This window comes from Bufo gargarizans, chromosome 5, assembly GCF_014858855.1.
Source record: "Bufo gargarizans isolate SCDJY-AF-19 chromosome 5, ASM1485885v1, whole genome shotgun sequence".
Classification (NCBI taxonomy): domain Eukaryota; kingdom Metazoa; phylum Chordata; class Amphibia; order Anura; family Bufonidae; genus Bufo; species Bufo gargarizans.
Genome location: NC_058084.1, coordinates 125,511,571 through 125,524,386, shown reverse-complemented (window position 1 = coordinate 125,524,386; position 12,816 = coordinate 125,511,571). Strand labels below are relative to the sequence as shown.

Below are 12,816 nucleotides of genomic sequence, written 5' to 3'. Positions count from 1 at the left end.
GAGTGGGGAGGGTGAGAGAATAGCTTGAGAAGTCCACAGAGTGGCCCAATGACATAGTGTTGAGGTAGCAGCAGAATGAGGATACGAGAGAGTAGCCCAGTGACATAGTGGGGAGGTGGCAGCAGCAGCATGAGGCGACCACAGAGTGCTCCATTTACATAGTGTTGAGGTGGCAGCAGCATGAGAAAGCCACAGAGTGGCCCAGTGACATAGTGTTTATTTAGCAGCAGCATGAGGAGGCCACAGAGTGGCAAGGTGACATAGTGTGGAGGTGGCAGCAGCATGAGGAGGCCACAGAGTGGCAAGGTGACATAGTGTGGAGGTGGCAACAGCATGAGGAAGCCACAGACTGGCAAAGTGACATAGTATGGGGGTGGCAGCAGCATGAGGAGGCCACAGAGTAGAAAGGTGACATAGTGTTGAGTTAGCAACAGCATGATGAGGCCACAGACTGGCAAGGAGGCCACAATAGCATGAGGAGGTGGCAATAACAGTACCCGCTGATGATGGTGGTTGTAAGAAGGAGCACTTGGCATCAGATTTGTGGCATAAGGCAGGTCGGCAGCATCAGAATAGTAGCTGAGACAGGTAGCCGAAGAAATGGGTATCTTGTGTCTAGGTTTGGGTGAGGCAGCATTGATGATCTAATCTAAATGCATCAGGCATTGGTGGGTGGAAATCCCGGCTGAGCCATGCCTGATTCATCTTGACAAAGGTCAGTCTCTCCACATTTTGGGTGGACAGACGAGTTCTCCTTGGGATAACTATGACCCCACCGCACTAAACACCCCCTCTGATGCCACATTACTGGCCAGGCAGGACAGCTTTTCCAAACTTGGCCAGTTGCGGACACAAATCCAGTTTGGCTGCCCAGTAGTCCAGCGGATCTTTAATGTGGGGTGGCAGGGCGCTGTCCAAGTATGCCACCACCTGCTAGTCCAGTTTCTGCTCCAGGTCTAGCTGCTCCAGCTGGTGAGTAATTTCTTCACTAGGCGGGTTAAGAAAGCTGCTCATCATCGACTCTAGACTCAAGCTGCTGCTGATGGAGCTGGTACTGCTCCTACACCCCACCCTGCCACAGAAGCCATAGCAGTGGAATGATAGCGCAGAGGGCCCCCAGTCAGACCTGCGAGAGGATGGAGGATGACTCTATAGTAGTTCAGTTTATCCTCCCTCCCAGCAGGTGTAAAAAAGGCCTCCATTTTGGACCGGTAACAAGGGTCCAACAAGGTGGAGAGCTAGAAGTCATCCCTCTGCCGAATGGTGACAATTCAGCTGTCACTACCCAAGCAAGTGAGCATGCAGCAGGCCATTTGCACAAGAGACTCGGAGGGACTCCCTGCTTCCATCTCCACTGCATACTGCCACGGTGTGCCTGGGTCATCTGCCTCGCCTTCCTCATCTCCCTCCTGCTCCTCCGGCTGCTCCTGCTCCTCCTCTCCTGTCACCTGTGTAGAAAAACCACCCATTTCGCTACACATTGCTTGTGCTCCAATGTCCTCCTCATCCTCCTCCAGTTCATCGCCCACAGGACTCATGTGGCCACGAGATGTAGGCGCCACGTATCCAGACCCCTGACCAGCCAGACTTACCAGCATCTGTTCCAGGATATGAAGCAGTGGAATGACGTTGTTCATTCCGTAGTCCTGGCAGCTGAAAAATAACATGGCATCCTCAAAGGGCCTGAGCAAACGGCAGGGGTCACGCATGAGCTACAACTGGCGAAGTTACACAGGGGAGTACTCCTGTCCGCTTGGATCATCAAAAAATCGTTTATGGCCTTTTTCTGTTCATATAGTCAGCCCATCATATGGAGGGTGTAATTCCAACGGGTGGAAACGTCGCATATCAGCCTGTGTTGGGGGATGCCGTTCTGCCGCTGCAGCTCAATGAGGGTGTGCTTGGCGGTGTACGAGTGGCTGAAGTGCATGCAAAGCTTTTTTTAGGATGTCTTGCAGATGGGTGGAAGACTTCAGGAACCGCTTGACAACCAGATTGAACACGTGTGCCATGCAGGGCGCATGGCTCAGCCCTCCTTGACGCAGCGCCAACACCATGTTCTTCCCGTTGTCAGTCACAATAGATAAGATTTTGAGTTGTCGCAAAGAAAGCCAGGATTTGATTTCTTAATGAAGGGCACGGAGCAGTTCCTACCCTGTGTGACTCGGTTTGCCCAGGCAAACGAGGTGTAGAACAGTGTGACACCGCCGTGCCCTGCACATGTGGTATGCTTGAGGAGCCCTGTGAATTGTCCCTGCAGTGGAGGATGAGTACACGGTGGAGGATGAGGAAGAAGAGGCGGACATTATCGCAGGACCAAAGGCGTGAGAACGTAGAGGAGGAAGCGGTGTCACCTGGCCAAGTTGCTGGTTTGGCTGGGCAGAAACCACATTTACCCAGTGGGTCGTTTTTATTGTCCTTGACCGTAGCTACAGCTCAACACGTCGGCGCTGCCGTGCACTTTGGCAGACACCGACAGGCTCAAGGACTGGCTCACCTTCTGTTCTACATATTTGTGCAGGGCTGGTAGTGCCTTTTTGGCAAAGAAATGACGGCTTGGGACTCTCCACCTCGTCTCGGCACAAGCCATCAGTTCTCTGAAAGGTGCAGAGTCCACCACTTGGAAAGAAAGGGACTGCAGCCCCAGCAACTTGGCCAGGAGCACGTTCAGTTTCTGCGCCGTTGGATGAGTGCACGCATACTGTTGTCTCTTGGCAATCGCTTCGGTGATCGATTGCTGACCAAATGACTGACAAAGAGTAGGAGGGAGAGGAGCAAGGAGCATCAGGACTGGTAGATGATGGGAAGGACAGACAGCTCCCTTCGGCTGAGGTGGTGGAGCCTTGACTGCCTGAAATCGGGTGCATGCCACTGGGTGACTCAGCGGTTGCTGCGGGAGGCTGGACCACCACATTGGTGCCACGGTTCTCTCAGGCCACTTTATGGTGATGCTGCATATGTTGACGCAGGGCCGTGGTGCCAACATTGGCACCCTGGCCATGCTTCACCTTCTGCCCACAGATTCGGCAAATGGACATGTTCACTTCCTTCAGCGGCTAAACAAAAAACTGCCACTCCGCCGAGTAAGTGATTTTACCCCCAACACTCCACACTGACTGACTGCTACCGCTGCTGCCTACATGAACCCCTGCTCCACTACTTTCCGGGCACGTTTGGAAGTCTTCCCCGGGCACGTTTGGCTCACGACCTTCCACTGCTGCCACCCTGCTGACTCCCGGCCACGCTACCAACTTGCTGGCTCACGTGCAAGCTGCCACCCTCTTCTCCCGATGATTATGAAGCCTCTTCTTCACTCAGCTCCCAATTGTGATCGGCTACATTATCATTGAGTACTGTCTGCACGTCACTGATGTCCTCCTTAACGGGCTCTGAGCCAGGAGCCTGACCGCTCGCAACACCAGCTCCCACGCCACTCTCATCATCACTACTTGCCTGCCTACCTGAGGAAGCGGCGAATGTCTCCTCAACATCTTGGCTGGCCAGTATCTGCTGACTGTCCTCTAGTAACTCATCCTTGCTGTAAAGTGGAGCTGAACCCACAGAATATAATACTTTTCTGGCCGAGGGAACAGAAAAGGACAGAGGCAGGTTGAGGACAGGTGAGGGCACAGGGCCTGTTCCCGGGCCATATCAACTAAGGGTTGTGTCTGACGAACCCACTGACTCTTGGCTGGGGGTGTCTGATGTCACTTGGAACGAAGTGGATGACCTAGTCAACCATTCAAGAACCGCTGGGTTGCTGGTCAAGACACGACCGTTAGATGACACCGGGAGCTCAGGGCTCTCAAAGTGACCCTTGCTGCCACTTCCCCTTACTCTGCTGCGACCTGTGCCTGCGCCAGCAACATTTAGGCCTCTGCCTCTCCCCTGTGCAAGGCCTGTCACTTCTCTGTCTGACATACTGTTAGATCAAATAAAAGGAAGGAATATAATATAAAGGAAAGCAATACACCACAAAAAATGCTTTAATTTTGTCACTTCACCACACAACGGCAAATAATACTTTTTTTTTACATTAATACATGCTAATAAAAGCCTTTAGAACATATAACTGCACCGCTGAACGGCAAATAGTATTTTTTTTTTTGCCACTAATACACTCCAAAAAGGGCTGCAATTTTCTCTCTTCACCACACAATGGCTAATAAGCACTTTGTTTCATACTAATACACGCCAAAAAAGGCTTTAAAACATATAACTGCACCACTGAACGACAAATAATACTTTTGTTGTTGCCACTAATACATGCCAAAAAGGGCTGTAATTTTCTCACTTCACCACAGAATGGCTAATAAGCCCTTTTTTCCCACTTATACATGCCAAAAAAGGCTTTAGAACATGTAACTGCACCGCTGAACGGCAAATGATACTTTTTTTTGCCACTAATACATGCCAAAAATGGCTTTAGAACATATAACTGCACCACACAACGGCTAATAAGACGTAGAAATATTTCCCAGTAAAGCTACTTTCACATTAGAGTTTTTTGCGGATCCGTCATGGATCAGCAAAAATGCTTCTATTACAATAATACAACCGCATGCATCCGTCATGAACTGATCCGGTTGTATTATGTCTTCTATAGTCATGACGCATCCGTCTTGAACACCATTGAAAGTCAATGGGGGACAGATCAGTTTTCTATTGTGTCTGAGAAAACGGATCCGTTCCCCTTGACTTCCATTGTGTGTCAGGATGGATCCATCTTGCTCCGCACCACATCGCGGACAGAAAAACGCTGCTTGCAGCATTTTTCTGTCCGGGATGGGGACACAACCAAATGGAACGGAATGCATTTTCGTGCATTCCGTTTCGTTCAGTTCAGTTTTGTCCCCATTGACAATGAATGGGGACAAAACTGAAGCTTTTTCTTCCACTATTGAGATTCTATGATCTCAATAGCAGAATTGAAAACGCTAATGTGAAAGTAGCCTTATACACCCTGTTAATGGCTGTATCACACAGCACTTGCACCCCAATATAGACAATGGTTTGCTGGAATTACAGAGGTATCATCTATTGCAAACCTGAAAGCAGCAATATAATGGCAATTTGGATCCCCAGTCAGTGCAGCAAGGTGTAATAGGATTGTTCCTATTACCCAGGCTGTAACCTCCCCTACTGAACCCTGTTCTGCTTCAATACTGTGGACTAATTCCTCCCTATCCTTTCCCTACACTTCTAATGCTCTTTCCCTGAACTTCTATTCAGCAAAATAAAAGTTTTCAAGTCTTTCCTAGCACTGTCCCTAGCGCCTGCTGACGTCTATCCTTGCACTAAGCACACTTGAAAATGGCTGAACCCAAGATGGCTGAGGCTATTTATAGGGCTGTGACATGAAGGGCTGGCTGGCTGCTGATTGGCTGCATGCATGGCATTGTGGGTGATCCATCGTTCCCAGAATTCTTTGCTCCATGTCCTAACATGTGCAGCATCCATTTTAGGAAAAAATGTGAATCGTTACCACGAAGCGTCAGGAAATTTGGATTCGGTGCAAATCGAATTTTTCCTGAAATTCGGATCGAATTCCACTTCATCAATTTCAATCCGCTCATCTCTAACAGTCATAAACAAGGTCTTTAGCTTTATTAATGTACTTAGGGGCAGAATATCTATTGCCAAGCTCTTTCTAAAATTCTATGTGCTTGAGATACCTGTGACTAAATACCCATTCAGGAAAATACTGTATCTGACCATTTCAGGACCCATAAAATTAAAGGGGTTGTCTCCTTTCAGCAAATGGCATTTCTCATGTAGGCAACCTTGTGATTGTCCATATTGCCTCCTTTGCTGGGTTTATTCATTTTTCCATCACATTATACACTGCTCGTTTCCATGGTTATGACCACCCTGCAATCCAGCAGTGGCCGTGCTTGCACACTATAGGAAAAGGCGCCGGCCTCTCTGGTGGCGGGGACCGCAGGAGTGCACATAGGTGGCTCCTTTTCCTATAGTGTTCAAGCACGACCACCATTGCTGGATTGCAGGGTGGTCATAACCCCTGTGAAAAAAATTGTATAATGTGATGGAAAAATGAATCAAGGCAGCAAAAGAGGAAATATGGACAATCACAATACATTAGTAGGTGGCTTGTATTAACTTTGCCTACATGATAAATGCCATTTGTTGAAGGGAGACCACCCCTTTATGAAACAAGGAACAGTAGAAAACTATATAATTTGTGAAAATACAAGACTGAAAGATCCATGGGCTGCCAGGGGTTACTGTTACTTATGGAAGAATATGGTGACACCCCAAAAACATACTTTTTGTTGAACTGTAATAGATTACACATTATGGTATGTCGATTCTAATTAATTTGCAGATTTGTCACAATACATTACTTGGCAATGGTTTCATAGCAATAGGATGCAAGGTGTGTCTGAATGGTGAATTATCCAGCTGCAATAATGATGCTGTCATGTGTTTCAGGTGAGACCAGCCCAAGATTATGGGTGGAGAAAAGGACTCTGCTGTACCGCATCTGCTCATCTCTCACTGAAGAAACCTTTAACACCTACTTGTGAGAGCAGCCAGGAGGGAGCATCCCTTTACTCCAACTGTGAGATTGGGATAAGCAGCAGGATCACAGGGCCTGACAGCACAGGAAAAGTACACAATGGACTGGAAGCTCTGGGCACCTTTTAGTGTCCTCATCATTTTACTGGTAAGGATTTTTCTTTTACAAATTCACAACTATCGAAAAGTCTTCAGAGATTTGGAACAAATGTAACAATCATCTGGAAACAAATTTTAGCTTCATATTCAAAATGTACACGACATATATGATGTTAGTAATTGTGTATTGGAATTCTGGATGATGCAGGCAGACGCCGGGATCAGGTGCACCCTGTGATAAACCTTCAGGCTTTTACCTCCTTCAGTAGAGGTTCCCATCTATGCACAGTCAGGATTCCCCTTCACAGTGTGCTTCCATTCATACTATCTCACAGCATTGCTTATGTTTCATCAATCCCTTATTGTTCTAGATGTATGACTTGTTATTCCAGGCAGACAAAGCAGCAATTCAACTCTGTTCAGTATTAGTAATGTCTCATCTGCAAAACGAAACTTTAGTTCTTCCATTGGCTGATAACCATTCTAGATGCTAGTATCTAGTAAATGATTGCGTTTTACAATGGACCGGTTCATATAATCTAACTGACCATTGGCATCTGTATGTGCTATGAATGATTCATCTAAATGTTATTGAAATATATTGTTATATTTTTTGCCAAATTTCCAAATTTCTAGGGAATTGTTTATCTAGTGTAAGCGCCAAGTTCATACGAACCATAAAGTGTAATATAACCCTACTGATGATGTGTTTATTTGCTTAGTCAAACATTGATACATGTCAATGCTAAGAAGGTTAAAAGTCAAACAATTCTTGCCCCCCCCCCCCCCCACCCTTTTATTTATTGTTTTTAAGTTAAAATTGTGCCACATTTTAAATATATCCCCTATCCATAGAAACGGGGATAGGAGTCTGCTCTGTGAGGTCCGACCACTGGGGCCCTCCTATTCAGGAGAATGGGGGCCCTGTTTCTTTCTATGCAAAGGGTGCTCCATTCAATCATGCGCATTGCTACTCCATTCATCTCTATGAAACTTCAGGGATTGTCAAGTACTGTACACTACTATCTCCAGCCGTCCCATAGGTAGATGGATAGATAGATAGATGATCGACCTCCACTCTAATCAGGATTGGTGGGGATCCCAGGAGGTGTGATCTTCAACCGTTCAGACTCTTATACTCATGGATATGGGAAGACACAGGACCCCCATTCTCATGATAACTGGGGTTCCAATAGCGGCACCCCTAATGATCAGACTCGTATCCCTAATCCTGAGTTTGGGTCAGCATTTAAAACATTGCACAACCCCTGAGATTTATGAGATTTAAAAATAGAGCAATTCCAAAATGTGTAATCATTTTCTCTGATTGTTCTGTTTTTATTCTGTATTACATGCAAGTTGTTGCGTCTGGAATGTAGAATATTCTTGCTTACTGGAATTACTGTACATGAGGTACAGTCCTTTTTAAAAATGATTGCATCATGCATCTTCGGATATGCTCATATTACCCTAGTATAGGGCAGTACACAAAGGCAGACTAGCCATTTGGGTATTAGGAACCACGGTTTAAGAGTAGGGTTTGCGGGGGGGGGGGGGGGGGATACATGAATTAAATGCTTTATCAAGGTACTGTGTTAATTTAGTTCAACTAAGCAGGGTGGTTGGTATGAGTGTAGCTATAGCACAAGCACTTGCTATGGATCCCAGAGGTTGAGGGGGCACTGTCTGGTGCAAGACTGTACCTTTTTGTGGCAAATAACAATATGGTGGCTTTTTACTATTATGTGGGTTTTCTGATTTATTGTACTGTTATACATACCTTTAATTATTGCTACTTATGCTGCTGTTTTAAATTTCTTACGCTAGTTGGGGGGCATCTTATATTGCTGTAGGGCACAATGAATTATAGTTACATCCCTGGTGGTTGGCATAGGGACTATGACATTTATTGCCCAGAGGACCAGACCATTCGAAGCCAGCCTCTGGCAATAATGCATATGAGTACCGTACAGCAATAATACTTTATTTACTTGCTGCATGGGACGTTACTTTTTGAATGATAAAGTCTAACTTTCATGTCTTGTGGAGGTGATGGGGGCTGCCCTGATATACTAGCTGGGTGGTAGAATATACCCTTTCATATGTCACCATAGTGTTGTAGTATTGTCACACTTCATGGGAAACCACTCTGTGACGTCATATAGCCATCAAGAGAGTCTTGGAAAGCTGCACAATAATTCTTCAGTTACTATTAGTACTCAGAAATTGAGGAAACGGATTTAAGCTAAAATGTGTGTGTAGAGTGTAAATCTTTTATGTTTGCTTAAATTATGTCTTGTCACAAAAACTTAAAGGTCCTCTGGCAAATCTCACACTCATTGGAGGATATAAACTTATGCAAAAAAATATGGCAGTTTGCTTCAGCTGTCAGTGCACCTTTCATAGATTCAAAAGCTCAATGCTCTCTTCTAAGGTCCAAAAGCATGATGAAAGCGGATGCAAATTTACAACATTGTATGCACCAATTAACACCAATCAGGTCAAAACTTAAAGGGGTTGTCCCACAAAAAAATATTCAACATTTTTGAAACCAGTACCTGGATTTGAATACTTTTAGTAATTGCATGTAATTAAAAATGTAGCATAGCCACTGAGCAATTCCCTAAAAATCTATCTGTACAGCGCCACCAGCGCCGTCCAGCTCACTGAGGTTGTGCACATGCTCAGTTCCATCCTTCGATTGCCAACAGCTGCAGCAGAAAGGACACACACCCTGAGCTGCCGCCTTGAAATGAAATCTATTTGAGCAATTGCAACAATGAATGGGGAAATCTCTGGATCTATGTGCAGTACAGGGCTGGTTCTATATCTGTTAGAAAGAGCCTTCCATGTACTGTATGATGTCAGATTTTTTTTTTTTACATTATTTATGGCATAATTCTTTAAACTTACACGATTTTTACACGTTATAAAAACATTGTATAATAATTCTTACATAGTAATGTTTATATTCAAAAATGTCAAAAACTAAATGAAAGAAATAAAAGCACGTAGAAGGATTTATCATTAGGCGGTTATCCGAACACTTTTGTCTAGAGCAGCTACTTTAGTTTTCCTACTCCATTCTCCTACTGGAGTAAGATTGAGATTTTTTGGGAAATTTTTTAACAAAAGTCTCAATGATAAATCGGGAGTGAAACTCATTAACATAGCTAACCATGCCCACTTTCCCACCTATATTTTAAAACTGGAATGAGTGATGTAAAAATGCAAAAAGTCACAAAATATTTGTGCAAGTGAGCCTAAAAGGTCGTGAAAGACCCATTTTGCAACTTTTTCAATCCAGAATTCTGGACTAAAGGCATGATAAATCAAGGTCATTGTGTATACACGGTAAGATAATTATCAGCGTGCTGAAATAAATGAAGCAATGACTGAACATGTCAAGAATTGATTCAGGCTACACCCAGGATTTTTAATTACAGTTTTGCTTAATCGGTGAAGCTCAACAAAAGCTGGGGAAGCAGATGACACTATTTGTATAACATGAGGAATCCGTGAGTCTCAGGCATGCTACATCTGCATTGACATATGAGATGCGGAGACAGCTATAGGTCGTCCCTGCATTGTACACTTACAAAGCAGCATTTTTTTCCTAACCCTTTTGTATTGTGCTAAAATCTAAGTATATGACAGTTTTCAAATTCCGAGACTCCTACTTCACTTGACTTGATTGATAGTTTTTTCCTCTGTGAATTATATAACTGTGTTTCTGAGAGTTAAAATCTATAAATCTATAGAGAGGTGACCTGTATTGTAGATAAATATCGGATACGGTGTAATGATAGATGAACAGTGCAAACATGTTCTATGAGAGAATACTCAGTTTACTAGATTGTAGTCTGTGGATTAGGCCTCGTTCACCTCGATTAGGCCTCACGCCCCACTCTTTTCCATTCCCCAATATGGACCAAAATATGACATGTTCTACCTTTTTCCGGAGCCGTGGAAAGGACATACCGTGTGCTGTTCACATCTTTTGCTCCTTTGCGGACCCTTGGAAATGAACGGGTCCGCATCGGCTCCGCAAAAAATAAGGTTGTGTTAATGAGGCCTTAGGGTGATTTCTTTTCACTTTTGTCTGCCAAAATATGTTGAAGGGTGTTAATATTTTAACCTGTTTGAAAGTATAGGGGTGTTAGGCTTATTACCCTGATATCTCTAGCCTTGTGTGCTACACTGTACTTCATCTTACGGAAATTAGTACATTTTGTGACTGCTCCACAATGTGAGTATACAGTATTTCTGTTTTTCTTAACTGTAAGAACCATACTTTTATAATTGATTCCTTTGAGGCGCCTTTACATATATCTCAGATGAATAGCAATATTGAGTCCTGACATCCTTTTTGTCACTCTTTGTTGCCCCATCTCAGCGGTAGTCACTGTGACCAGAACCTTCAGACTAAGGCCTCATTCACACATCAGTGTTTTCCATCAGTGATTGTGAGCCAAAACTAGGAGTGGAGGCTACACAGAGATACGGTATAGGTGAAAGATAGGCACTGATTCTCTGTTTAGACCCATGTCTGGTTTTGGCTCACAATCACTGATGGAAATTACTGACCAAACACTGACTGTGTAAATAAGGCCTAACACTTATAGGAGGTAGTGTCATCTAAGACATTGCTGACACCAATAAGAGACATCACCAACCAGTGACTACTCATCTGCTCCATTTTAAAGCCGAGAGCTAGAAGAGGGCGTCGCAGGGTAACCAAGGAGAGTGGAGTATTTCATTTTTTATTTTTCAGCCCACAAGGGGTGCGCATAAGTACTGTCCAGTCAGGAAACTAAACTATTGTTCTGATAACTTCAGTCTTAGTTAATATCAGGTATAGGCCTGGATTGTACCAGCCACTATTCCCAATCTTTAACATGTTATGACTGAGAACCGCTACTTTAAACAGTTATACAACAGCAAAAGAAATCCATTACCTTAATGTTCCCATAAAATTGTTTTTATGTTAGGGTACTTTTACACTAGCGGCAGGACGGATCCGACAGGCTGTTCACCCAGTTGGATCCGCCCTGCCGCTATTTCGCCGTGCCGCCGGACAATAATGGGGACGGAGCGGAGCTCCGGTGCAGCACGGTAGTGCGTGGAGAGAGGCCACCGGACTAAAAAGTTGGACATGCAGTACTTTTAGTCCGGTGGCCTTTCGCCGTGCACTGCCGTGCTGCACCGGAGCTCCGCCCCCGTCCCTATTATAGTCAATGGGGACGGAGAGGCTATCCGGCGGCACAGCGAAATAGCGGCAGGACACTAGTGTGAAAGTACCCTTATATGTATGTTTTTAGTGGCCATACTCATGTGATGTTATATAATTTGATAGTGCTATATATAGGACTTGTTACTAGTATTTAGCTTAGAAAGGGAAGAAAAAGACCCCAGAAATCCCCCAATATATATAACAGGGATAATGCCCGTAAAATAAACAGATAAAGGGGGACACCTAAAGAAAAATGACTCGGTACAAGCTCCGAGCATGACGGCAGAAAGCAAAAGGAGAGAGCTTAGAGTACCATTGGTTAGAAAAATATACGCTTTTATTAAATTCATGATAAAAATACACATAGTAAATGCCAAGAAAAAGGTAAGGGAGCAGGGAAAAAGAAAACGAGCGCCATCCTGGATGGACACACTGGTCACAACATATTATAGTCTATCAATAGGGTCAATAAGCATTTATATGTAGCAGATTCAGGCCACTAAAAAAATATTTTGTTCACATATATGCTCCATGAATAGCAACTTGCTGGATGTACAAGGGTAGGAATTTTGATTTACCCCCATCATATTAATTGTATTTGGTATTTTTAACTGTACTTAATAAAATTTATTTTTATGGGAACATTAAGGCTATGGGTTGTTTTTGGTGTTGTATAGGCCTGGATTGTGTTCTGTGTTCGCCAATCGAAATTCCTTTCCCTTGCTACCCCTTAAGATAAGCAGACAAATGATATCTATTTTCTCTTCAGTCAAAAAAATAAAAATAAATGTACATAATGTTGTATTAGATTAACCCATAATAACAGTAAAGTCTAAGTAGGTCTTGCAATTTTGCATAATTTTTCTCTGTTCATTAAAGGGGTTGTCAGAGTTTTCTCTTTATTTCATCAAAATGCCCAAATCCAGGAAAAATTATAAAAAATA

General features: G+C 44.1%; 1 protein-coding gene across 1 annotated transcript in view; it reads left to right on the top strand.

The window, feature by feature from the left end:
- The first annotated feature begins 6,498 nt into the window (after positions 1-6,498).
- Positions 6,499-12,816, top strand: part of LOC122938075 (desmoglein-1-like) — a 51,063-nt gene continuing 44,745 nt past the window's right edge. The window contains exon 1 of the mRNA XM_044293358.1: positions 6,499-6,688. Coding sequence (XP_044149293.1) covers positions 6,641-6,688 — 48 coding nt within the window. The 5' untranslated portion in view covers positions 6,499-6,640. The remainder of the gene's footprint in view (positions 6,689-12,816) is intronic.